Source organism: Anser anser (genome assembly GCF_964211835.1).
Source record: "Anser anser genome assembly, chromosome: 13".
Classification (NCBI taxonomy): domain Eukaryota; kingdom Metazoa; phylum Chordata; class Aves; order Anseriformes; family Anatidae; genus Anser; species Anser anser.
In genome coordinates, this window is record NC_139734.1 from 14,267,610 (window position 1) to 14,294,546 (window position 26,937).

Sequence of the window (26,937 nt, forward strand, 5' to 3'; positions counted from 1 at the left end):
CTCAGCAGGTGAGATGCAACTTCTACCTTTTTGTTTCCTCGTCTGCAAGAGGAGTAAGGAGTTCCTTACAGCCTTGCTTTGGCAGGTTATAGTGTTTGTATCTTGTTTTCAGAGGCGAGTCAGAAAAATGAAAATATGTGAGAATGGGAAATGAGCAAACATAAGATAGATCGGTTTTCAAATAGTTCTCTTGCTGGCATTTTGAAAAGAAACCTCAGTGAGAGAAGGAGAGCAATTCTGTATGTTCAGATACTGCTGGTGACCTTGGCATTCGCCTTTGCTGTTTTGTTACTTCCCAAAAGCTGTTAGAATATGACAGACGCAAATTGATTTTGCATTTCCCTGCAGCATGCGCAGGATTGTGCTTTCATATGTTTGGCAAGTATTGACATCCTCTAGGGAGAAAAAAAATGTAGGAAAGGTTGCTTTTTATTCCTTAACAAATGGCTCTAAGACTTTATCAGTCAAAGACAGAAAAAAGACTCTAAGCTCAAGGGCATGCAAAGGAGTTGTCTTTGTATGTTTGGCAAAGACGTGCCTCGCCAGCTGTGTGGGGCCAAGCAGAGGCAAAGCACGGGGGGACCCAGACATGAGCTGGGAACAATAAGAGTGAAGTATGCCAAAAGAGTGATTTTTGAAAGTGCTTTACTTAATATTAATTATGGACTACAGCAAATGGATTAAACCACTGTAATGCAAATACTGTGCAAAAGAATTAATGTAATACTATAAACTTAGGCTGGGAGGAAGCATACTAGTGAAATTCTAGCAAGGTTTAGGACACCAGGAAGGACTAGCAGCTGGCCACCTGTAGGGATTACATTTTGCTCATGCTGGAGAGGTAATGCTGTGAGGAAGCAGGTGGGGGTAGCTTGCTGCCACTACAGGGGTGAGCTGGTGAGCGGGGAGCCCCGCACCAGGATGAAGCTCAGCTTCTCTTTCTGAAACACTCCTGCCAAGCTGCAGGATGCAGGTACCATAAGCAGATGTACTTAATTTATCACTCTGTTACTAGGCAGGTTTCTAAGCAGGCTTCTGTCTAACTTTTGTATTTTGTATTGACTGAGCTAGCTCTGATATTCTGGGGGGTGAGTTCCAGCTGGGGAGGTACAACATCCGTTCCTTCACCACCTCTTGCCTGCACTTGTTCTCTTCAATTCTTCTCCTGTTCTTCTTTTTGGACAAAATTAGGCTCAAGACTTTAACCCAGTTTATACAGCCCTCCTGGAAGAGAACTACAGCAGAGTCTCAGCTTGCTCCCCTCTAGCTCGATTCAGCTGCCTTTCCAGCCGATCTGCAGGTTCGGAGCAGGCTTTTTGCTCTGTGATGCTGCTGCATGAGGTCTAACAGTTTAAAAAAAAAGTTCTAAAAAAAAAAAAAGCTGAATTGAAGTGCACACTGTGGTGTTTTACATCACTGATAGAGCTGTGGGAGCTGGCAAGCAGCCTGTGAGGACTGGTTTTATTGGCAAGCCAAGAGGAGCAGTGTTTTACTCTGTTATCCTGTTTGATAAACTCTGACATGAGCAGCACACTGTGCCCCTGTGCACAGCGACCTCTCTGGATCTAGCACTGGGCTTTCTGCCTAGATTTCATTTTTTCTTGCTCGATATTTCACTTCTTCTGCTCATGCACTGGGCTCCAGGCACACTATCTCAAATCTCTGCCTCCAGCAGAAACCTGCCTGCCTGCAACCTGACCTGTTCAATGACCAGCAGCCTCCAGAGAAAACAAGGAATCTACATCAACAAGCAAGAGTGCACAGGATGGGAAGCAGCAGCAGCAGCGAGCAGTCCCTGTGCCTCCGTGTGTTCATGGTGCTCCCCAAGGGAACACAAGATGGAGATCCCACATTTGATGGCCATCTCCAAATACTGCCCACTCCAATTTCCTGCATGGTAAAGCAGGTGAAATTGCATCTGAATTACCCACTGCGCCAGGCTCTAGCTTCCCTACCTCTACTTCATGTGGACGAGTTTCACAATGCAGTCATGTGTTTTTAGTAAAAGTTTAAACAGTTGAAAGGGCTGGCAGATTATCAGAGACCTACACGGAGTTATTTCCAGTAACAGGGAATCTCAATGGGATGCTTTCCAACAGTTTTCTCCAGTGCTTCCTGATTTTAACTATTGCCATGACGTCAGTTCTGAAACCCATAGCATAAATACCGCCTAGCTCTGGAAGTGTCAAAGTCCTGTAGTTCCTGAAATTACCATGCAGACCTCAGAACTAGCATGGCTGAGCATTTCCTCTCATCCTGGTGTTGAAGAGCTTGAGGTCCAACCTTGGTCCTCGCAGGGACTGCCCTGCCATGATGCTCCATCAATCTGCAGGGAGGTGCGTGCAGTCTGGACTTTGGAGCAAGTAGAGGAAAATATTTGATCTGTGCAGGCCGGGGACAGCTGTGGTGCAGGGCTGTGTCCCTCGTCCCAGCAAAATCCTGCCTGAGACCAGAGGGGGAAGGAAGGGGACTGTACCTGGCAGGAGGGCAATAAGCAAAGAGCTGCTCCCTGCCATCACACAGAGGAGACGCCATCCTGAGCCTCCTGCATGCTTCAGCATGTTGTATAAAACATACATTCCCTTGAATTGCTCTGGTGAGCATGTTTTGGAGGTGTCTGGTCCTGGTCCAAGCCAGCCGTACTCCTGCTGACTTCCTCCTCTTGTGGTTCCTTTCACCTTCTCTGTCAGAGCAGTCGGTGCCTTGCCAAGTCCAGCTCCCTTCTCCAACCACTAATGTGTTGCATTCATCAAAGTAAATCACAGTATTTCCAATGTCGGTTGCTTGCTCACCAGTATTTTCTAAATTTAAAGCTATCCCATGCTGGCTGGCCAGAAGCCCCAGGAGGCAGTAAAGAGTAGATTTGTGTGTCATCAAAATATCAGCAATTGGGAAGCTTCATTTCTGCTCCAATCTGTGCATAGACCAATTTTTTCCTGGTGCTTTCCTTCTTTGATGTGTCCCCAGATAACACTGGGTTGTTGCCTACTTAGCAGTGGAAGCAGCAGATAGTGATTGAATAATTTTGCACTTGGATGTGTAAAACAGTGCTTGCTGTGTTGATTTGGGACTGGTTGGATTAACGTGGCTCTTTACATAGCTGATTGATGCAAACTGGATTTTCCCTTTGAACTGCCTCTCTTCACAAGAAATTCCCATCTTGAGTAAATGCTCCTGCAAGAAGATGTGTTTTCTGGGTTGTTTAGATGAAATGAAAGCACAAAAAAACATAGGGGGTTGAGTTGGTTAGTTGGTTCATTTTTCTGACAAAAGTAAAATTAAAAAACAGAGCCAGGCTTTGAGAACTGTCTTTTTTTTTTTTTTTTTTTTTTTTTTTTTTTGTAGTCATTATCACAGGAGACTTCCTTAAAAGTCAATCAGTAATTTCACAGCTGAGTGCATGGTGTTGAGAGACATCCTGGGTGCTTCACTGAATTCTAGTACCTGCGCCTGCTTCCTAGAGAAATTTCCTTACTGCCTTTGCAAGAGTAACCCTCCACTTCTCCTTGTAACCATCTGTCTCTTGCAGTGGCTGTGGTTGTGAGTTTTTACAGCAAAAATTTCTCTCAAGGCCTCCCCACTTCAGCTTTGCAACAGCTAAGGCATATCAGTTAATAAAATAAATACAGTTAGCTCAGGCGCAGCACTTAAATGCTATCAACACACTGAGGAATGGGGACTAAGAAGAGGTGAGAGGAAGAGTAATGTGCAGTGGCTGCATGCTGGCATTTGTACCTGGCATTGTGTGAGGTGTTGCCCTTCAGTGTATGTCCTGCTGACAGATTTCTAGAGTCCTTAAAAAAAAAAAAAACTCAGAGGAATGTGTTATCTTTATTCACCGCAGTTTTCATGCCTCCTTTTTGTCCTTTGTCCTGTTATCAGAAACAGTTTGCTCCGGTCAGCTTACAACTCCTCCAGTGTTTTCCTAGGTCCGTTGAGGACATGCATTGCAACAGCCAGCCTCACGAATGGCAGCAGGCAGGGAAGACTCACTTGGGCTTTAGAAAGCTCTGGGCTTCTCAGCCATCCCTGGGACGATGTTCTGAGAGCAATCCTTCAAACACAAGCGGTACAGCAGTCGTGAGCAGAGTTAGCATCCCACTGACATGTACATTGCTTTTCCTGCCAGGGTTCTGCAACGGACACAGACAGTTATTGGAGCACCAAGACAACGGGGGACCCACGGTGGCATCCCTTTCACACATCACCGCATCAGTGTCAGTGCAGGAAGCATTTGCTTTCCACTGATTTCTTGCTAGCATCTACACTTTGTTCAAAGCTCACAAACCATAATATTTGAAAGGTGTCTCAGACTCCATGCATTCAAGTATAAAATATGGGTTAGTCCATCTCTCAGAACAACGTGAAGATTTTTCTCTAGCCAGTTCTCCCTCACCGGTAACAACTTAAAGAGCATATTAGAAAAGCTTTCTACTTGCTTACCCCATATTTTCATAAGGAAAAGATAATATTATCAGTACCAGGAGATCAATTCTCTCTAAATGATCCTTCAGGCAGGAAGAAAATGTCGTCAGTACTAATAATTTGGGACCATCCACTGCATCTGCTTTCCCTGGGTGCAGCCCGTGACATTCAGATGAATGCAAACAGCGCAAAGAGAATGAGGCCTCAGCCCAGAAAAACAGCACTTCTTAAACACAGCCAGAACAAATCTCTGCTGCGTGAGTGGTTTGGAGCAAGATAGTGGCATTACTTATGCTGTGAGTAACTGCTGCATTTCACAGAAACAGACTAGTTTTGTACGAGTAGGTTTTGGGTCCCTGCTGATTTTATGGGTTGTTGTGAGGCATTTTGTGTCAGAAATGTCCCACTTACAAGGTTGCTTCCTGAAAATAAACTGTTGTTTAGTGTCCAGTCTTAGCTCATCTGTTGATGTTTTTGTCTCTTAGTATTTAATACCTTGTTAAATTTACAGCCATAGTCTGACACACCATGTAAAAGCACATTGCACAGACAGGCTGACATAATGCTTACCTTTTCTTGCACTGACCAATCAACATAAATATTATGAGGCTACTTGACAAACTCAGAATGACTGGAATGAGGATAAATAGCTGCTTGTCCTCTGTTCTGGACACTGCAAAGATAAATGATAACAAATAAGAAATTGCTACATTCCAGAACAGGTCATATTACCTCTTGAAAGCTTGGGCTCAGATTCAAACTCAGCGTGTCCAGGTAAATTGTTACCCTGCGTATATGATTTATTTGTTACGGACAAAATAAATAAATAAATAAATAAACAAACAAACAAAACTTTTGGTTCCCTACCAGAAAAACACTCCTGCGTCCATTCACTCCAGAAGCCCTGGTCGGCGCAGAAATTGTTTGTTCTCCCCCTGACACGGACACATGAGATGCGGCTTTGATTTGCTCTGGAAATAGTAAAAGCAGTCTCCATTTGGGTTGACACAGACTGAGAAAGAAAATAGAGAACAAATGGCAAGGAGTTATGTGCAGCCACCAGTAGCTGTCTGGCACGACCTGATGGTTCTGAACATGCTCCCCAGGCTTTGCAAATCCCTGGATTATTTTTTAACAGTTTTGAACGGTTTCATAATAGCGGACCAGCTAGTGCCAGAAAGATGATTATGCAGATAAATCTACTGAAAACAGATATGTTCAGAGGGGGCCAGTTGTGGATGTCACCGTTCATATCTGTTAATTTATGGAATCTTTCATGAAATTAACTACGAACACTCGTATGTAGGATATGACAATTAAAGAAAGAAAATGTCCTTCAGACATCTCTTATGATTAAATAATTATTGCCATTTTTTGCTATCAAAACTGCAACTGAATAACACAGAAGGAAAAAGCACTATGTATGAAAGATCCATTGTGTCCCAGGACACTTCTTTGGAGAGATTAGATTTATAGTTTCATTGGACCAAGTTGTGCTGCCAGCTTCAGGAAGACAAACCAAAACACTCTTTACATGTCTGTTAAGGCTTCCTGAGGTAACAGGCAGGAGGCCTGAGTGAAAACTATTGCTCAGAAACTCACTCTGGGGTCTGTTACTGCGAAAGCAATCACTGCGGCTGGAGGGTCAGGGTGCTAAGCACCCACACGCGCAGCGCAGCGGCCGGTCAGCTTCCACCACCAGCGGCACCGGCCGGCGGCTCTGCACAGTCCACGAGCAGGGCAGCCAGTGTGCCGCCCCCGGTTTGGTGCGAGCTCCGCTTTCCTGGCACGCATCCCCGCCGCTGGCAGTGCCCCCACCTCCCCTCCCTGGGGCAGGGTGCTGGCAGGGGTGTGTGGTCCCTACCGCCCAGGCAGCCTTGGCCTTCCCCTGCTCTTCTGCCAGCTGGACCTCGTACTCCAGGCACTGGGGGGGCGTTTCGCCACCCGGTGGGCTCCACACCACGCGGAGCTCCTCGGACGCAGACATGGAAACCACCAGCTGCTTGGGGGGTGAGGGCTTTGCTGGGGGGGGAAAAGAAAAGAGAAGGTCAAGAGGTGCCGTCAAACACGTCCTGGTGGGAACGGCTTCAGTTAATCAACCACCAGCCTCTGTCCCTTTTCCCCACTGATGGGATTTTTGAGCACCTATTGCTATCAGCCGTGATGCTACAGGTGCAAGGACTTGACCTAGAGGCTGGGTTGTTTATTTTATCTTGAGACATGGCCAGGGCTAGTGCCTCGGTCTGAGATGTGATGCAGGTGTTTCAAAATGCCAGCTTCTAAGCAATGTTCTTGGCACACTTTCCTCAGAGAGCAAACAGGCAATTTGGGCCCCGGTAGTGAGGCACCTCAGTACTGTTGTCCTGACACCCTTTGCATCCCAGGAAAGGCTTGGAATATGTCATATGGCCAAAGCCACACAAGAAGCACATGGAAGCCCCAACTGAATCCAGAAATCCTGCTTATTAGCCCAGTGGATTAACTGGAGGACTAGCTGTTCATCCCCTGATATTTACATGTGGGCAAATAACAACAACATAAGAAGTGCCCTAGCAAGAAGCGAGTCTGTCTAACAGGTTATGCTTCATGCTGCACTTTGTTTTCTTTCCCCATCTGTGACAGGTTTCAAATCCACCTTTGCTTGTAGTTCACGTGCCTCTGGCAGACCCTATTGCACTTTACACTTCTCCCCTGCCCTTAGCTTGCTTTCAACAGCAATGCCCAAAGACCTCTCCTGAGCTTGCAGGAGCAGAGCAGCAGCTTCAGTTCCAGCTAGAGGAAAAAAAGCCACATTTGAAGTTCTGCTGCTTGGACCAAAAAAAAAAAACCCAAAGCTGCTCTGCTGTCTGCCCAGCAGACCATTTATGTCCTGAGTCATCCAGCTGCTGAGCACAGCACTCCACAGCACCCGCTGAAACTGCAGGGTGGGCGCTGAGCAGTGCCACTTCCTGCAGACACTTGTGGAGACAGGTCCTGCAGGCCACATGCCACAGCTCCTTCTCTGGGGGAAACCCATCCATTTGCAAGAGCACGCTTTAGTTTGAGCCCCCCGCATGCAAGGTGTGAGCCTTTGGTGGCCATGCAGGTCTCCAGAGCCCTGCTGCTTTCCTCCCGGCCTTACCTAGGTTGTGAAGGCGCAGGGTGGCATACAACGGCCTCAGCAGGGTGGCTGCTGCTGACCCATTGACACAAATGCTCAGATCCTTATATTCTGCCTGGCTCAGGTTCTGCAGCATGCAGCCAATGTTTATACCATGGTCCTGGATGTAGTCATCACACTGCACTGCATGGTCCAGGCCCTCATACCTAGCAGTGTATTAGGAAAAAAAGAAAAAAAAAAATGAAAACAATGGCAGTTAATACTTTTTTTTTTTTTTTTAAAGAACAAATGGACAGGAGCAAATGAACCTAAACTATGATCATCTCCTGTGCCCTACGCACCCTCTACCTGCTACAAGTGACTCAAAGTACAGTGCTGTGCATCCTCTCACCTGGACTCCTGCTGTGGGAAAACTGTTGGGGGGAGGAGAAAATAAATTAATATGCATACATTTTTCCCAGGTTTGTTTTTATAGGCTGTGGCAACCTCTCTGCAAGCCCTCTGCTGGAGCACAAGAGACCTCATCAGGGGCCGCTGCATGAGCGGAGCAGGGGCAGGGTCTGGCCCCAAGTCATGAAGGCACCCATCTTCAAGCAGCCACTGGCTCTGGAGTTACAGAAAGGTCTCCTCCCAAGCCAAAATGCAGCAGTTTGTGGCAGATGACGTGCGATGAATGTGAGCGTGCTAGCAGTAACAAGCCGTTATGGCTGATTGCGGGTGGGTCCTGTGCATGCACACAATTGTGTAATGGATACCCAGGAGGTGGGATCAAAGAAAGGGTTTGCTGGTTATTAGCGATTGTGAAACAGTAACCCTGTCCTCCCAAACTGCCTCCTGTCTCTGGGGGTTACTTCCCAAAGCTGGCCCCATCCTGGAAATACCGCTTGGGGCTTCCTATCACCTTTTTAATGCTCCTGCTGGGTTATTTCCATTTTGGTAGGGCTGAATCTGGCCTCTGTATCGTACGCCTAATAAAAGTCTCCCTGCAAAGCACATCATTATGTGGGAAAAACCTCATGTGGTAGTGCTATAGAAATGAACTCACAGGGATCAAAGGCTACCAGGGCTGTGTCCCCTCCCCACCCATTCTTGTTATACAATGGGACCCAGATCCAAATGCCTGTTTTTGTTAGAGGCAGTTAAATAATGGTGGGTTTTTTGTTTTTTTGTGGGTTTGGAGTTTGTTTGTCTTTAGCAACAAATCATACAGCTCCATGTTGGTTTTTCAAGCAGACCTTTGTAGTTTGTAAAATTGTTTTAAATCAACGTTCCTGTTTCGAAGAACACTTCCAAGAGCCACAAAGAAACTATTTTTATAAAGCAGCTATGCTTTTCTTTACAAGTAGCCCAAAGGCATGAAAACAAATGATTCCCTAACTAGTCATCTTTACCATAGTGTCACAGGAAATGAAGCACAAGTGAAGCATTTAGTTCATCTAAAAACACTTAAGTCCAGCTTAGTTTTTCTTGCAGAAGAGTCATTAGGCAGAAGTATAAAAGAAATAACTGAGAAGCATGGATTATTACTACTTCTAGACAGCTCTTTTGCTTGGGTGAGATTTGCTTGTATGAAAATATATTTGAGAAGTAAAAGTGTTAGTGCCAAGAGTGCCTGCTCTTTGCATAGGGTTCACTGAGCCTTGTAACCGCCTGCCTAATCCTATGCTATAGAGATATATGCATTATGACCAAGAGAAATGCATGGCCAGAATGGCCCAGGTATATTGAGTGAAGGAAAAGCACAAGGCCTCATGATGGCCAACATGCAGAAAGCACTTCATGCAGGTGATCAGCAAGAGCCCCATTTTAAGGAAGGCTGCCCAGAGCTGTGGGGCCAGGCTGCTGCCCTGCACACAGTGACGGCTCCCAGTATGGGGCTGAGGAAGATGCGTGTGTCCCACCTTGCCTTGAGCAAAAATGCTCCAAAGCCTGCTCTCTGCCCCTCCATGCTGGACACAGCTCCTGGAGAAGGGCTGGGAAGAAGCAGGGTTTGGGGATTTCCCTGACAGAAGGCACATGTTGCTTGGAGTGTTATTCTGGGTGGATAATGTAACAGCTTTGCCAAACATAAAAGCACATTTTCCATCTTAGTACACTGAGTGATTCAAAGTGAGGTTCGCTTGATTGCTGCCTGGCTGTTTTTCTATTTTGCTGATACATACCAATAATACAGACCATAATGTACACCGCGAGGAGCGAGGAGACCTGGTTGCCAAGTGCACTTGAGGTATTCCCAGTCATGATAGATGCAATGAAAATTCTGAACCTCTGATTCCAGCTTTCCTGTCAAATGAGAAGAAAATAACCACTGTTTAGCAAAGCACCAGTCAGAAATACAATTTTACAACTTTGAACGATTGTGTGCTGCAGTCAAAAGACAAAGAAGGCCAGTCACAATCATTAGATAGTTTTGCTGCCAAGTGCTCTGTTTCACATAAAACTCAGTTTGCTGTGGTTAGAGCAGAAATATGTGTAACTAACTGACCCTGTCATTCAGCAGTGCAGCTCTTGCAGGGAAACCCAGCAGAGACAGGGTAAGGACAGAGTCTTGCAGCAAAGAGAAAGAGGCAGGAGATGCTGGTTCTGGTTCTACCTCTTCCCATAGCCTGTTAACACCTGATGGCAGGGGACTCATTGCGGTACCTTGGGAAATGAGCCCCAAGTATCCAGTAAGCACAACCACAGCCACGGACAGCAGTGAGATGTCTTATACCTCAACCAGCCCTGCAATGGCTTAGCCATCCAGCAACCCTCAGGCCAACAGTGCTTCATGCAACAGGCTCATGCAAAGTGTGAAGCTGCACCAGGTACAGAAGGCTGCTCCTAACCTTGCAATGGGACCTGAAAGGTAGCATAAATCCATTCACTCTGAACCTCCACGTCATTGGTACACCGTCCTTCAAGCAGGGTCTGTACCTTCACTTCAGCAGTCCTGCTGAGGTCAAATCCAACTCTGAATTTTAGTTTCCTAGTAAAAATAACCTGGTTGAAAGACAGACTTCATAAGCACCTCTTTTGTCACTGAGCTGCAGAATTACCTACCATTGCTAACTCTCTAGCTGCTAGTAGGCTCGCGCGTGTTTTAATGTTTCGTTTTGTTTTAACCCTGCTTCTCCTACCAAGTGCTTTTCAGACACTCTTGTACAACCCACTCTGCTGTTGCTTGTGCTGCCCATCCTCACTGTCTTTGAGTCCCTCCACCCCAATGACAACGAAGAGCAGACATCAAGGCATTCCCACCAGCCAGGAGCACCCAGGAAGGTCTGACAAGGACACTGACATAAATCCAGATGAAACGCATTTTTTTCGGGAAGTGAGGTAATCAGAAACAGAAGCAAGCTGTATCATGAGGAATTTGTTCCTGTAAGTGATGGGTCACATAGGAAAGTCAACCACAGCCAGCAGGGCTGGTCCAGCATCCTGTCATGGTGCAGGAGCCAGGTGACGCTGCGCTCCCGGGGTTAGCCCTTCGTGAGAGCTTTACGAGCATTCCTTCTAAAGGTTTTTCTTTTTGCCTCAGGGTTACTCGCCCTTCCCTTAAACAAGAAAAAGTAAGTTGGCAAGAGCTGCAGCAAGAGACGAGGGAGAAGGAGTCATATTGACCCAAACAGTAACGGACTGTAAAGTGAATATGCTTGCCGCAACAGGAACTTGGTGCGGTGGTAGAGCCCACAGTTGGGCTTTTGTCAGCAGTCACAGAGCTTAAGAGCCCTGTTGAGCCACGTGTTTCTACCAGACATTGCTGACTCTTGCTTTCTCTGATGTTCCCGTAGATTTTATTTTATTTTATTTTATTTATTTTATTTTATTTTATTTATTTTATTTCATTTAATTTGTTTTTATTTTATTTTATTTTATTATTTTATTTTGGTTTGGTTTGGTTTGTTTTTTAACCAAATTTTCTGCGTGACTTTATCTGGCACCCAGATTTTGGCAGGGTGTCAGAGGTGACATATTTCTCTCTTTTGGATCTGCTTTGTAAACACTTTTATTACTTGTGATTCAGGGAATTCTTACACGGTCTTTTTAACTGCTTTTTTATTATTATTATTATTTTTATTGCACTTTTAAAATGTCAGTTAAAATCATCATGGAAGAATCTGCACAGCTGCCTGCTGCTGCATGGCTCAAAGCATGACTTGCGCACAAAGAGCAACTTTCCATGCCCTGGCAACTGCAATCTCCAGCTGAAACAGGGAGGGAGGCTCCGTGCTCTTCCCCTCATTTGAGCTCCAAGGGATGGCTGGGCTCAAAGCCTTTGTTTGGTGGCTGCAAACAGCCCGGCAGCCTTGGCTCTGATGCCTTGGGTGGATGAAGCAGACAAACAGCTCACACAGGACCTGCAGAAACCATTCACAGAAAGAGGCCAGGGCCCACAGTACAGCTAACCTGCTATGCCTGCTTCTTCTCTCTCTCTAGTCTCTTGACCTGATGAGCTTTCTAGCACTCCTGCATTACGGTTGTGCAAAATCTTCCCTTTCAGGAAACTGAAGGAAATTTTTTGGTACTCCTCAGTACCGTGCACCAACCAAGCAGCCTGCCACTGGGTTTCCCCTTGCCCTGCTCCATTTCCCTCTTCTAAAGACTCCCACAAATATTTCAACAATCCTTCCTGTACTGTGTCTGTCTGCTGTTGCCCTGCTACATATCAATGAGATAAGACTGACAGTTTTATCACAGATTTGAGCTGCAGTCAAACATATCTAAAAAACAGAAGTAAATGTCAATTAAAAACACTCTTCTGAATGAAAGCAATGTTAAAGCATTAGGATAATTAATGAAACGTAATCTGGTAGTTATTTGCCATGTTGCAACCCTGAGGATATGTTGACATTGCCTGAGTTCCAGTTCAAATACCTGCAAAGACTTTCTAAAAAGTATAGTGCCTTTTACAATGAGGAATGCTACTGGATATCACTTTATTACTTTTGTCACTAAGGGCCACACCCTCTGATACAAATAGCCCCTTTTCTAACTCTCACTACTGCTGTTGTGAAATTTCAAAACACATTCCTGTCTGGCAAAAGTTTCAAAGCACTGGCCCTATGGAATGGAGTCTGCCTTTTCCATGGGAAGTTGGAACTGCTGTTTTACCACGGTCCTGCTGCTCCCTTAAATGCAAACACAAACCTGTACAAGAAATAAAGGCAGAACAGTAGCAATATAAGAGGAGTAAACTATGTTCTCTTACCTTCCATTCTCTGTCACCAGTGTTACGGTATTCAAACTTGTATTTTACTGTGCACTCGTTGAAGGTTTGTACATTGGGTGGAGGTTTCCACTCTATATCGAGAGAACCTAAAAGCCCAGGATCAGTGATCTGAAGGTCTTGTGGGGGAGCAACTAAATTGAAAACAAAGCAGAGGGTAAAAGAGGTTGTTGATGTAAAGAAAAAAAGAAAAAAGAAAGTCATTAATTTTGATGAAATGAAAAATGCAGCTGCTGGGTGCGGAGGGAAGCTGGGTGGATATTTAATAGCCTCCACTCAACAAACACGCACAACCTCACCTCCTGCCTACGCAAAAACAAACAGTTCTTGCTGATACTCAAAGAAAACAGTCAAGAACCATTGAAGAGGGACAAAAATGCCACAATATCTTTGACACTCCCTTTCAAACTGTTATAAACAGAATTGCTGTCCTGGGATGAACTTTCAAGTCCTCCAGTTGCTCACTTATAACTTGTGGTATTTACCAACAGCTGTGAGGACAAGTATCCTTGCTGGCATTGCATTCAGCACGTACACCAACATAGGATGACAGATCACATCATGCTGTCAGAGAAATGTATATTACTTAAGTATAACAGAGACAAATCACCCATCTTGCTTTAAATACTCTTTTCAAGCTTATTGAAGATTAGTGAAAGAAACAAGATAAAACCATACAGAAGCACAAAAGCAAAGAGTTAGAATCATGCTTATTTTGGACATCTGCCAGGTATAGACAAAAAAACAAAAGTGCTTTTACAGTCAATATAGCTTTTATTAAAATATTGTAAGTTGCTAGCATGTGTTAATAAATCAGAGTATATTTTGGATGAATTTCGGAGTAAGTCATGCTTCCTAAAAGCTCAGCTCTGTATTGAGAATGCTGTTCACATGACAAAGCTGTTCAGATCATTCTATTTTATTAGTTCAAACAAAGTCAATTTTTGTAACAGGTCATTTTTCTCCATGTATGCTGTCTAGCAGTGATATTATCCATTTGGGTTTCTACATATTCATTGCATGATGCACGCTTATCTTGGTGACTTGTAGTCCATCTCCTGGCAGTGGCAGGCTTGCGTTTCTGCCACGTCTCTGAGTGTGGACTCCAAGGCACTGGCTTCTCTGCCCCCTTTTTGTGTCCTAGGATTTATATATTTATTTTTTTTTTATAAATCCATTATGAAGGAAGATCCTGAGAATACCTTTAAGTGGAAGACATTGATACAAATCAGACTTTAATGTGCTCTTTAGAAAGTTTACAAAGAACACTACTGAAAGATGTATTTCTCCTGAGGAAGCCCTCCCAAATGAAACACTTCACAGGCAGCAGTCTTCAGGTTCCACATTTCCCAGCATGTAAAGCTCCCTGGGAGACTGCTTGTTATGTTAGATGTCAAAGTAGGATATCATGGCAGTGTATTTAGGGAGGTGCTGGGGCAAGGAACAATAGATTATAACAATTTGGAGGGGAAATAAATGCGCTTTTATGTATTTTTCTGTGTAAGAAGTAAAACACTTTGCCTCCTACCAGCTGTGAGTCCCGTGAATGCAGCCTGGGTTCAGAAGGTGGCTGTGGGCTTGATCCAGCTCCAGAGGCAATGGGGCATGGCCCTGCACGTGCAGCCCCTTCTATCCAGGGTTGTCCTGCACATTCCCATGTCCCCTCAGAAGGCCAGGGGGAGGTATCACTACGCTACAGCAGGCACAGATTTACCGACATGGGCAGAGGAGGGGGGAGTAGGGGCATAGGCAGCTCTGCCTGTGCAAAGAGTGCCCAAGCTGGGCTCTGGGCGAGCATCAGAGCTGGGAGGGCAAGGTGAGGGTTTTTCTGCATCTTCTGGTTCTTTGCAAACCTGCAAAAGCTCCAGGAAAGGGAGAAGCGGCACCGGCAATAAACTGAGAACAGAGCTTAAAGAGGCACAGCTGCTAAAAAATGAATGAATGCATGTCCAGAAAGGCCGTTTATGGTCACAGGAATGAGGGGAACAGAGAGGAACGGGGATGTTCATCACACACCGGCCAGCCCACGCTGAGAACTGGCAGAGCTGCTGCGAGGGAAGACTCCCACAGCCCCAGCACACCATGTGTGAGCAGCCAGCTGGCCAGCTGGCTGGAAGCAGGACTGGGAGCTTCCTCCTTGCAAGGATGAAGGTTGAGCCTTGCCTATATACAGCCAAGCAAAAAGCTACTAGCCTTTGTTTGTGACTCTCATATGAAACTTGCAAGAGAGCAGTAGGTTAGGCCAAAGTGGAATTTATGTTTCTCTGGAAACAATAACACTCTGAAATTTGTTTCCATCCTGATTTTTTTCCATAAGCAACATTTTTTTTTCAAAACAATAGCAACTGTAAACAGTAATTATTGCAAAATAAATTTCAACCAAAATTAAAGTTCAGTGGGAATGGAAAATCTTGGTTTTAGGATGTCACTTGCATTCTGGAATTCGATTGTTTTATAGATGTCAGCGCTGCCTCTTGAAGTTCCTCAGTTTTACATTCCTACAGGACATACAAAGCTCACTCACATCATTCACACAGAACACAGGACTAAAAGCACTCTATTTTGTCATCCAGCCTTGAAGGAAAGCTGCTCCCGAGTGTTTCTTGAAAGAACTACCTCCTTCTCCGGGCGACTTGCACCGCAGTGACTCATATCCCAGTGTGCTGGACAACAGCTGCAGCCCCCAGGCCATCCCGCTCCCAGTGCTGGGCACTCTTGCTCCAGCACCACTGCTTTGATGACCAACCGCCGGCACATTCCTGCCGAAGGTGTGCGAGACAGCTGCCTCCTGCCGCCGCCACGCACCGCATGAATGGTGCAAGGAGCAGGAGGGCTTTGTAATTTTTTCCACCTGCTTTACAAGTGGGGAAACGGCAGCCTACGAGGTACCCCCTGCTCTTCTATATCTGCATTTCTTGGTTTGGTCAGCACCGGAGTAGGGGTGCAGGTGACTTTCATGTTTTGAGAAGCACGTTTTAAGGGCAACGCTTGCTCGCCTGGAGTGGCAGCATCGTGTTTGCTGGCAGCTTCCTGGGCATGCTGGAGGGCAGAGTGGGGAGCCTCTCGATGCCCTCCCAGCCATGTTTTCACCTCTCCAGTGCACACTGACTGTGGTGGGCAGGGCCAGTCCTGCTAAACGGCCCTCTAAAGAGGGAGAGCATCTGGATGTGAAGTCCCAGCTTCCACTGCACCCAGCCAGGGACTGTAATGCAGCAGAGCAGTACAATAGAATTTCAACTGCCACTGCCATTGCCAACAGCTTTCAGAGCAATATTTCTTACAAGAAGAAATTATTATTCTCAGGTTATGAATTACTCTTCTGTTTCTTACACCATGCACAGTCTGTACAGCTGCAATCACACTCAGGAGCATTTGTGTACCTAGGTGGTGTTTTATAAAAGCCAGCCCTATATCAAACAATATATTCACTGCCCAAGAAAGGCAGTTTCTGCTCCCTTTGAAGTTTCCACCGAACACACAATACATTTACGCAATTGACTGCATGTTTATAAATCTGCCCCTTGCTGTAACAAAACAAGCCGTGGCTGAAGGTCTACCTCTGCAAAGAGCCCGCGCTAATGCGACGCACGTGGGAGCAGGAGCCCGGCCCGGGTGCTGCAGTTACCTGCCGTCTGCTGGGAGGAGGAGGAGGAGGAGGCCATGCAGCCCCACACCAGCACCAAGGAGAAAAGGTAAATCCTCCGGAGAGCCATCAGAAGGACTTCAAATGTTCAGGGCGGAAGGTACGCGGTGTTGGAAAAGCTGTCCTTCGACGCGCAGATAGGAAGGCTGGAAAAATGAAGCAGAGTTGAAAGGTTTTAACACGGCGGTGGGGCTCTGGAATTCCCTCTGCAGGGTGTGCACAAGCAACAATTGCCTTTTCACTCGTTTACCAAGACAGATTAATCATTTCCCAAAGGAGATGTGGTTTGTATTTTTATTTATTTATATATTTTTTTTTAATTTTGGGGACAGCAACACATGGATGACTTTAGCTTCATTCAAAATAGTTTCTGGCCAGCTAAGCACATTCTCCAAATGAAAGTCAGTCTGCAATCATCAAGCTGTCTGCAGCACATCTTCTACGGAAAGAGTGAGGCAGCCAGTCAGCCATCCCTCCTTCTGGAGGGAGTGCCTCCAAACAGTGACATTTTTTATTAGAAAACCCCAAATCAGAATGCTTGAGACTTTCTTTATCCAATAAACAGACGCAATTTACTGAACTGTCACCAGCAGAGCTTTCCTGTTTCAGGATTTGGTCACTAAAAAGAAAAAAAAAAATCAGAGGAGAGAGGGTTTCCTTTCTAATTCATCCTTCAACAACAAAAAAAAGCGATGTTAGCAGTGTCTGTGAGAAGTCTTCTTCGTTATAACAATTTTTGAAGAGAACAGATTTATCTTCCAAGCAGGTCTGCTGGAGGGAAGATGGGGCGTGAGAGGGATTGTGGAGCAGTTTGGGGGGGGGGGGGGGGGGTCCTCCTTCCTTCAGATTTCGTGCTGGAGGGGGAAGGAATCACTGCCCATGAACACACCAGCTCAGCCAGCCTCCCTATGGCAGAAAGCACATGCATTACAGGTTTTATATATATATATATATGTATAATTAAATATATATATAAAACTTATATTTCTTTAACTTTTACATATAGATTAGCTACAGGTAGAGATGCATGTATGTATAGTGCTGAAGTTCTGCTTGTGTAAAATTACGGTGGCACCTGTGGGAACACACAATGCATCCCTGAGCTTATTTCAGATTACAGACCTGGTGTTTTGTTGCCCCACATCCTTGGATATAAAGGTTGGCTCCTGGGTGGTACTCTGGCATGCCTACTCCTCAACCACCCAGCTGCTGAGTGACAATACAAAATTGGCAGAGCTTGGGAAATCTGAGACCTGAACCAAAAAAGACCCCATCCCACTGAACGAGGACAAGGGGATCAGGTTGCTCGGGGCGGCGGGGGGGGGGACGAGGGAGGGAGTATGAATTAACCAGAAATCCTAACTGGCAACACATGGCAGTGATGAAAAACACACGATTTCAGAAGCTAATTTTCAATTCAAACAAACTTCAGATCCTCCCAAGTGCTCCACATTAGTGTAAACAGTACCAGTAATTTTTCGGTTTTACTGTAGAATGAGAAGGGAAAATTCTAGTCAGAATAAATGAGTAGAATTAGTTTGTAACATGCTAAACAGGACATAAATCTTGTGTCAATAAAACCCATCAGATGGGATGTGTGTATAGGTCTTTGCTTCAGAAAGATCTCATAATTCAGTACAAAGATTCTGTGATAAAAAGAGTGGGCTTACAGAGCTGTGAAAGCAGCAGATGTAAATCACACCTGATGAATAACAGCACCCGAGGACTGAGCATGAATCTTAATGGAAGAAGATTTTCTCCATTTCCAACTATGGTTAATTTTAACATATTTGCATAGGTTCACAAGGCAAATACAAATAAGCAAAGCTTTACACAGAAAGATTTAAAACCAGTGAAGGGCTCTTACCTGGACCTCTGCTAAGTACAGCGGAGCCCCTCTGCCTCTGGAGGGCTGAGCTCCTCCACAGCCTCGTGGCTGCTCTGCTAAAAGCTTTGCATTTCTTACAGCTTCAGAGGTTTTTAAAGACATCTCTCTGTTCTCTTCAGGGATCATATATCACACTGCAATGTTACGGCACTTGCCGCACACTCAGAGGCTTTATTAAGCTAGCAGTTTAGCCACTAGGGAGGACAATGCCAGGATTTATGATCTGTTGGTGTGAATTGTTGCCATAACTGTGCTCAGTAGGTCAAAGGTATATCTCAAATATTTTAATAATTCGTTAAAATGAAAAACAAACAGCGTAATCGGCACAGGCTGCCTGCCAGAGGCTGCCTGAACCCCTGCAGTGCTGAGGCACGGCTGTCCCCAACCCCTGAGAGCACCATCCCCATGCAGCACCTTGGCCTATGCACCCCAGCTCTGGTCCCACAGGGACAGCCCTGGACTGGGCTATCCCACGGCCTCCCCTGCAGCTCTCTGGCTCTGCTCACCCACAGCACAAACAGCTGTTCCTGCCTCTCAGGGATCTACGGGAAATATATAAAATTATCCATCCCCTCCATCCTTTTCTGCATCTTAGGTATATCAGCACAGCTGGTCACCATAAACTTCATAGAGCATTTCATATCCCTGTTTACTTTATCCCTCCTTCCCAGCATCATCCAGGGAGCCATCCCACCTCTCAGCCCCTCCTGCACCTTGCTCGAGCCCTGCCTTAGGTTCAGCCCACAGCATCCTTTGCAAGGACTGGGTACTTCAGCCACACCTGGTTTGCCCCCCACTTAAAGCTCTACTACCAAACACAAATTGCTGTCCTCTATGGGGGGGGGGGGGGGGGGAAGGAAAAGAAAAAAAAAAAAGAAAAACAGTTCATCTCCCTGTTGCCTTATGTGAGGTGAGGGAAATTGATTGCAGCAACTCCCCTGCAGGTGGGCCAGTAAATGATGTTTTGGAAAGCGGAGCTGCAGTGCGCGTGCCCTGACAAGTAATGGGCTGTGGCTGAGGCTGCACGCATCTTCCCATTGCCAAATTTAGAAATATTGAGAAATGGCGATGACATACTAAGGAACATGAGCAACAGTATCAGGAACAGAAGGAGCACTTCTCGTCAGGAAGAAAACAGCCCTCAAAGTACCTGTACAGGACATGTTGTATCGGTGTTTGAACTGATGCCCAAAAGAATGTGTTATTGCTCCCCAGGTGGAGTCAATGAGAATGTTCAAAGCAGCAAAGGTAGGATCAAGCCCTTTTCTACCTGCCAGTTATCCTCCCGATTCCACTGGGAACACACACACACGCGTAGACATACACAGTTGGGCAAGGCGTATCAACCAGCAATGCTAACGAAAAAAGTGATCCCATATATGATCCCATATATCTTGTTATAGCAACTACCTCCCAGAAGAGACACCAACGGCTGTGTGCACGCAGCTTTGAAGGCAGAGATGCAAGAGCAAGGAAGAGGGCCACTGGGTTCTGTTGGGATCTGGCAAAAGGGGAACTCTGAAGTGGCGACCAGGAAGTGAGTGACCCACTGCTGTCCTGACCTGGGGTGGCACTTGGCCGGAAAACAGCCCAGAAGACCGTGGGAACTTTGCTCACGGTTGATCACCATATGAATGACTGCTTGCTCTTCTTCTTTCTGAAGCAACAAGCAGCAGAAATGGGTAGTACAGACCCTGCTGCCTAGAGCATCCCATGGTTATTTTTTTTTTTTTCAAGGGGGAAAGGAGGTTATGGGTCTGTTCTCCCTTCATTGAAATTGCACATCTCTGGTTGTTTCCTCCTTGCTTTCTACAAAATAAGGGGGAAAAGTTCCTTGCTGCTGGTAAATGTATGGCCTTGCTCTCAGAGTTATGCAAGATGAGGTTTTAACATTGATTTTCATTGTGTAAGCTATTTTAGAAGAAAAGGTCACATTGGCCAGATCATTTGAAACAGATGAGAAACATTTGCCAGTAGGGTGAATGCCAGTTCCCAAGTGCTAGAACTGGGTCAGTTCCTGAGAAAATTAGGTTGGAAAAAAGCACAGTTGGGCTTTGCAATAACAGGGCTCCACTGCACAGCCTTGGCCGACGGCTTGGCCTATGCTTGGCAGCGCCGGAACACACAGGGAGGAACAACGAGCTCACAGTAGTGCTGAAAATCATCTGCACATTCACAGCCCCACCTGCTCAAACCAGCTCCCCTTGCAAATCGAAGGCATCTTTCTTTTCCTCTCCATGTGTTGTGGCACTGGTACCTGATGCTCACACCATGTTCCTCCCCCAGATAGTGCTAATGCAATCCCCAGGCTGATGCTGGAGGAGGTCACCTGAGGACAAGCTGGGGAGGATCCCTGCCCTTTTCCAGCTATGTGCAGCCAAAGCACGGCCCACACAGCAAGTGGGAGGTGGCTCTGCACACCTCTGTAACACTGTGTGCTCAGACCTTGGCTTACACTGGTGTTTTCAGTGCCATGCTCCCCAGGTAGAGCAATGCCCTAGCAAGCTGAGGGAAACACGGGGCGGAGCCCTTCATGTGCCTGAACAGAGCCTCATGCCCTGAGCTCAGGGCAGGGGCAAGCAGGTGATTTGCATCTTACTGAGCATTCTGCAAATGGGGTTAAATTGTGAAAAGCTCATGGAAGAAGAGTCTCCTGAGTGACAGTGAGGGCTCCCTGGCTCACCTGCTGGCCCTGCACACAGCTGGGAGGGCGTTTTGGCAAAGGGCCTGAGCTCCGTGGTTGGGATCAGCTCCCCACAGCTGTGACCTGCACCCACCTCTCCTCAGAGCTTTCTGGTGTTTGTGGCAAGACACCTGTGTGTCCTGCGATGGGTGAATTGGCAGGGATTTTTTTCTGTTCACCTCCCTGATGTGGCTGCCTTTGCCATGAAGACTGTGATGGCTGTATCTGGAAGTGCTGCCAGCACGTTCATTTCCTTCTTGAATGAGATTCTGGGAGGTTTGTTAGGTTGGTGAGTAACTGCTGGAGTCACTGTGTGCTCATGAACTTCTCCTGGGAGCTTTCCCTGCAGAACAGGAGTCACTGTTCCTCCAGGAGCCCAGCCAAGTCCCAGGGCACTGCAGTTGCTCTCCAGGGGCAAGATTAACCAAAGAGGCAAGAACTTGGGAAGGCAAAGTTGTAAAGGCATCTCCAGGGTAAATAGGAAATGTTGAAGAGCAGAGAAGCCCCTGAGCTCAGTCCTTGGCCTCTGTCAGATTCACTGAGCAGGTGCATCCAGAAATGTAAAAGTGTATATGCAAAAATTCACTTTGGTTTGAGGAAATAAATGGAGAGAAGCATCTTTGCTAAAGCTTCTCCTTGCAAACTGCAAAGAGTGTGGTAAAGGTATCATTGCTGGAGCCAAGTCAAAAAAGATGGGCCAAATCCTTTCTGCTTAAAATATGTTTGCTATGCTCATCTCTCTTTTGCCAGATTGGTTTTGTCAAACAATCCAGTGCCCTCCTATGTAAAAATATTGGGATTTGATAGTTCAAAATAAAAGCTTTCAACTTTACAATTCAGTTTCATGTTAAGAAGTAGCTTCCTATTCTATGAAATAAAAAATAAAAGGCTCCAGCTATGAACAGAACATTTGGGTATTGAACAGCGTGTTTCATTTGATCCAAAGTGATGGTTTTTCTATTGCCAGTGGGAAGAAAAATCAATGACTTATAAAAGCTTCTTAATTGTCTCATGTTTCAGGGAGGCAAGTCTCTTTTATACAACTTGCATTAAACAAGCTCTTTCCAGGGCGCCAGAATAAGAGAATCAGCAATTCAAAACAGACCTGTTGCCTCCAGCATAGTAATATGAATTGCACAGAAAAGGGTACATCAGTGCCAGGAGACATGCAGGAAAGAGGAGCATGATGCAGTGGCGACAGACTGATTGTTGCAAGAAAAATCCTTTCTTTGCATTAATAAATTAAACACTTGTGGCTTCCATGGGACTCCAGGAAGTAATAAAGGGAATCCAGACTCTTCAGCAGTGCCCAGTGTCAATATTTATTCTTGTGGTGAGTGGAGTCCTCAGTTTTCCCTCTGTGTCTGCTGATGACTATTGTTGGGGACTAAGCCTGGCTTGGACATCTCTAGGAAGGGACAGCAGCTGTTTGAATCTGCCTGCATTATGCAAGCCAACTAGGCAGCCGCTGTGGAGCTGGCACGGCTGACCACTGAAATTTTTGCTTTCAGTGCAAAGCAAAGAGGGGAGTGCAGAGAGGATGAGGGAATGCCGGGGACAGGCATGCTGGAAGGGGACCGGGAGCAGAGCCCGGCATGCCAGAGCCCAGACTTTGCCTGTAAATACACCAGGGATTGAAGAGAAGCACTGAAATAAAGACAAAAAGCCAGCATAGCAACAAGTGCTAATAAGCTGGTCACAAATATATCCAGGCAGAAATGAAAAAAGAAACTAAATGCAAAAGAAACTACAGATTATCTCTGTAACAGGAAGGCTCTGAAATATCTCTCGGCAAGAGCTGAAGAGACAAACAGCCAACCCACGTATGCTTGCTGACCCAGCTGGGCAATGGGGTGCTTGTGACAGACCCGTCTGACCCCAGCACCACAAATACTGGGTACGAGACTGACCAAGGAGATGCCCAGTAAGAGCTGCAGAACAAATGCTGTTCATTTCCTCCCACCAAGTCCATCTCCTCCCCACAGGTGCATCTGCAGGCCCCCAGCTGGCCCTGAGGCTGCTTTAGGGAAGACCGAAGCCTTCCCTCCATGCGGCTTTGAACCCAGGTGATCTAGTGAATTTGCCTGAACGGCACAGCTCTTAGAGCTTCACACAATACTGATGGAGCTGAATCCAGCTCGAGCAGCAGTTATCGTAACTATCAGGAGGAGGTTCCTTTTGCTGGCTGCTGTGGAAATATGTGAGAGTCTAGCACAGTGCTAATACCCTCAGATGTTAAATCTTCAGAAATCGAAACAAAGAGTGAAAACTAAGTTGGGCTCCTGTCTCCTTCAGGCCAGTTCTCTGCAGATGCACTGGAGGACGTTTGCAGACCAGGTGGGAATATGAGCTTTTCTCCCTTGACTTCTTGTTTATCCTAAGCAATTGGATTTTATCTTGTTATTCACGACTGACCTGTAATTTATGTTGGATGAAAAAAAAAATAAAAACATGCAGAATGGACCCCAGCCTAGTGTTAAAGAGTAGGCAGCTTCCTGACAGACATTTACAACTTTCTACCTGTGCAGTAGGATTGGCCAACCTGGTTCCCAGAGTGAAGCTGGTGCCTTTCCTTAAAATCCTCTCTCCACTTGCTCACTAGCCCTATGTGACAATCAGCAGCCAGGCTTTCAATAGCTCCTTCAGTGCTAAATACTAGGGGGAGGGAACATCCCACCCTGCCCCATACTCGGGCTCCCCTGCTAAGGACGGCTGAGCCCTGCGAGGGCCATGTTCAGCCTTTTCCCCATGAAGGCAGCTGGTCGGTCACACCATGCTCCTGCTCCCCTCTGGCCGCCTACCCGGCCTCCTGCCAAGTTTTTTTCCCCAGCAGTGTTTACCCCCAAAAGTCGATGTGTACTCTGCCTGCGTGCTTTAATCTTTCTGGTTTAAACCACCAGGTTTCGCAGAACAGCAGTAAGTAGTTCCAAGATCATTTTCAAGTTGATCCAGAATTAAACAAATAAATGAAAGAGTTGCTATGAAAGCAGAAGTTTTCATGCTGAGTGCTCTCACAGCAACTGGGAAAGCAAGCCTGGCAGTGTGCAGCCCACTGCAAATCAGCCCCACAGGCACAGCCCTGCAGTGGGCAGAGCACTTCCCAGCAGCCTGCCCAGGGTACAGAGCGTGGATGGATCCAGCACTGAGAGCCGCAGGAGCCAGTGCTCAATCTCAGCTTTCAAACCACCCTAAAATAACAGTAACCTCAAGGCTTTTTCATCATTTTTTTTAAATTTGAATTTTCCTTCACAAGCCTCTGAGCCCTCAGGACAAGCAAAGTAATTTTCCCTTTCCTTCTTTAAACTCTATCCAATGTCTTGTACTGGGAAGTTTAGCAGAGACGTTGGCAGAGGTCCTTCTGGTGTGATCACTGTGCAGTGGGAGCAGTAAGTGTAAAAGATGGATATTCTGTACAGCTTACAGCCCTAACTTTGGTGCCAGGGGATCTGGCAATTTCCACTCGCTTCATGTTTACCTCCCCATGAGTGGGATCTGGCAACCGGGGTCAGCAGGATGAGCTGACGTTGCATGAAGTCTCTGTGCCTGGCAGGCCAGCTGGCAAACACTGGAGAAAGGGCAAAGTCTCTAGATCATTATCATGGACCAGCCTTTGATCTCTGAGCTGCAATCCTGGATATGAAACAGTATTTACCCTTGAGGGAGATGGTTTTCCTACAGCACAGGGTGCCTTTGGAGTGGCCAGCAGTGCCGGGCCGTTCTCCTGTGCCTTGCATGTCCCATACAGTGGCTCAGGATGACCAATGCAAACAGCCCCAGCCCCAGCCTCTGTGTCTCTTACATAAAGATCTCACAGGTGTTGAAAGGTGCGTTGCTGGATGCTTTTATCAATGGTACAATGTTTGGTCCAATGACGAACAAACCAAAATGAAGTTCTTTAAGTTAAAAAATAAAATCAAATCAAAAAATGCTGAATTGATTTTTTCCTCTGCAGATGCAAATAATTTGAATTTCACCTCCCTTCCCCACACCGAAAGAGCAAGCAGTAAAACAGAGAAACTGCTTGGCCAGGAACGCTTAGACTGCAGCAATATCTGCTCACATTTTTATTAATGAGTCCATGCTGATTTAAGACAAGCCTAGATACTGTTTGTTATATTAAAAACTATTTAAATATTTCCATAAAAGGAAAAATATGGGATTTATACATTTACATTTATGTTAGGAGTGACCACACACAGAAAGGATTTCAAAACAGTTAGAATGTGGCTTGCAGTGTATGGAACAGGTATCAATTGTAGCAACAGTAGAGTAAATACAAAAAAAAAAAAAAAGTGTAATTATGTCTGTCTGTAAACCTGCAATTCAATCATCACCTTCAACTCTCTGAGCAGCCAAAGTTATTTCAAGAACACAAACATCATTACCATTAAAAAAGAAAGAAGTACTGGAAAGCTCTTTCAAATTCATATAGAAATGCTAGTAAGCACAAATCAATATTCTGTATTACACCTGCAAAGGTATGCCGAGTTTCAAAAATACACAACAGAATATAATTACAACATAAAGCAGACAAATTCTCCCACTCCCATTTGTCTAAATGCAGCAGAGAATGAGCTGCTGGGATTTAATGCTGATCACATAGTTACAGCTTACCGTAACAGTTCTGGACTTTCCTTTGAGCCAGGTAATGCGCAAGATGAAAATATTCACTAGCTGTAAAAAAAAAAAAAACAACAACAAAAAAACCTGGAACAGCAAAATTGAATAAAAAGTCCTGCATATATTCCTGTTTCTAGAGAACAAGTTTCAAGCAGCTGCATCTGAACAGCCAGCCTGGAACAGTTTAGTGTATAGGATACACATGAAGAAATAGGGAAGACGACAACTGCTCACTGCTCACGGCAGACGTCTGGCTCAATATCCCCTCCCAGATAGCAGAGTAAGCACATTGTGCACGTGGGATATAGTAAACAGTCCCACACCAGCATTTGAGGGATTTTCCTGTCACAAGATGTATTTTGATCAGAGAACCCTGATTTATGCAAACTGAAGTGTTTTGTGGAAATCCACTGGTTCCAGCTAACTTCTGGCGGACTCCTGCTTGGCTGCCAGCCAGCTTGCGGCGAGGCTGCTGGCAATGCAGTGATCCTGGGGTGGGGGCAGCATCACGGGCAAACGCCACAGGCACCCTCGTCCAAGGTCAGGGCTGGGGGCTCTCTGGGAAAAGCCTTGAAAACCCCAGCTAGTCTCAGAGGTTGCAGATCTCCCAGCTCCCGTAACCTGCAACGTGAGGGCTGCTGGAGCTCCGCACTTCCTGAACTAGGACTCATCATCCCAGGAATGGGTGGGCAAGTCTCCACAGGCAGATGACAGCTGAACCACTTCATTTGTGGGAACAAGAAAGAAAGGAAAAAAAAAAAGGCATGAAATTAAAACGTTTTAACTTTTTATTCAATGGGAAATTTTGTATTTTGCTTCCCCTGGGGCCTTTCAAATTGTGTGAGGCTCCTCCTCACCAAAGAATAACTTCTCTCTGTTGCTATTTCCCATAAACTATGTTTTGACTGAGGTCCTGATCCGATGGCTGCTGCTCTCGTAAATGCAACAGAGGAAAAAAACCTGCCCCAAGCAGTTACAGGCAAAAGTGACACTGGTGGGATGGAGCCGATGCACTATCTGAGAAGTCGGACTTCATATCCTGGGAGAAGATGCTGGCAGTTCAGCTATAAATTACAGCTTTAAATGAGGAAATGCTAGTAGGAGAGCTCCCCACTGAGCTACAGGTACACCTGGTTGGTCTTCCCGAGCATGCACTGGCACTTTCCAGTTATTGGACAGTGAAATCAGGAAGAGTTAAATTTCAACAGTATTATTTGATTTGGGGATGTTCTTACATAGGTTGGTTCAGCAACAGGGCATTTGAGTTGGGGAGAAGAGCAAATCAGCCTCTTGTGGAAGTTTTGAAATCCCTGTACATGCCCAGGGGCATGCATGCATTAGATAACCCTGAAGAGAAAAGGAGAGGAGC

General features: G+C 45.9%; 1 protein-coding gene across 5 annotated transcripts; it reads right to left on the bottom strand.

The window, feature by feature from the left end:
- Positions 1-629: 629 nt before the first annotated feature.
- Positions 630-26,164, bottom strand: IL13RA2 (interleukin 13 receptor subunit alpha 2). 5 transcript variants are annotated; one of them, XM_083797976.1, is made up of 11 exons: positions 25,803-26,164; positions 25,563-25,622; positions 16,360-16,523; positions 12,717-12,868; positions 10,354-10,507; positions 9,688-9,808; positions 7,547-7,731; positions 6,290-6,447; positions 5,293-5,437; positions 4,996-5,098; positions 630-4,054 (listed from the first exon to the last, which is right to left on the bottom strand). In XM_083797976.1, the coding sequence occupies exons 3-11, from the start codon at positions 16,445-16,447 to the stop codon at positions 3,904-3,906; spliced, it is 1,257 nt and encodes a 418-aa protein (XP_083654102.1). In that variant the 5' UTR covers positions 16,448-16,523; positions 25,563-25,622; positions 25,803-26,164; the 3' UTR covers positions 630-3,903. The 5 variants fall into 5 exon arrangements, with proteins under 5 accessions (XP_083654102.1, XP_083654104.1, XP_083654105.1 ...); XM_083797978.1 differs by having other exon boundaries at positions 25,563-25,846; XM_083797979.1 differs by having other exon boundaries at positions 630-4,133; positions 25,563-25,846.
- Between the last annotated feature and the right edge of the window lie 773 nt (positions 26,165-26,937).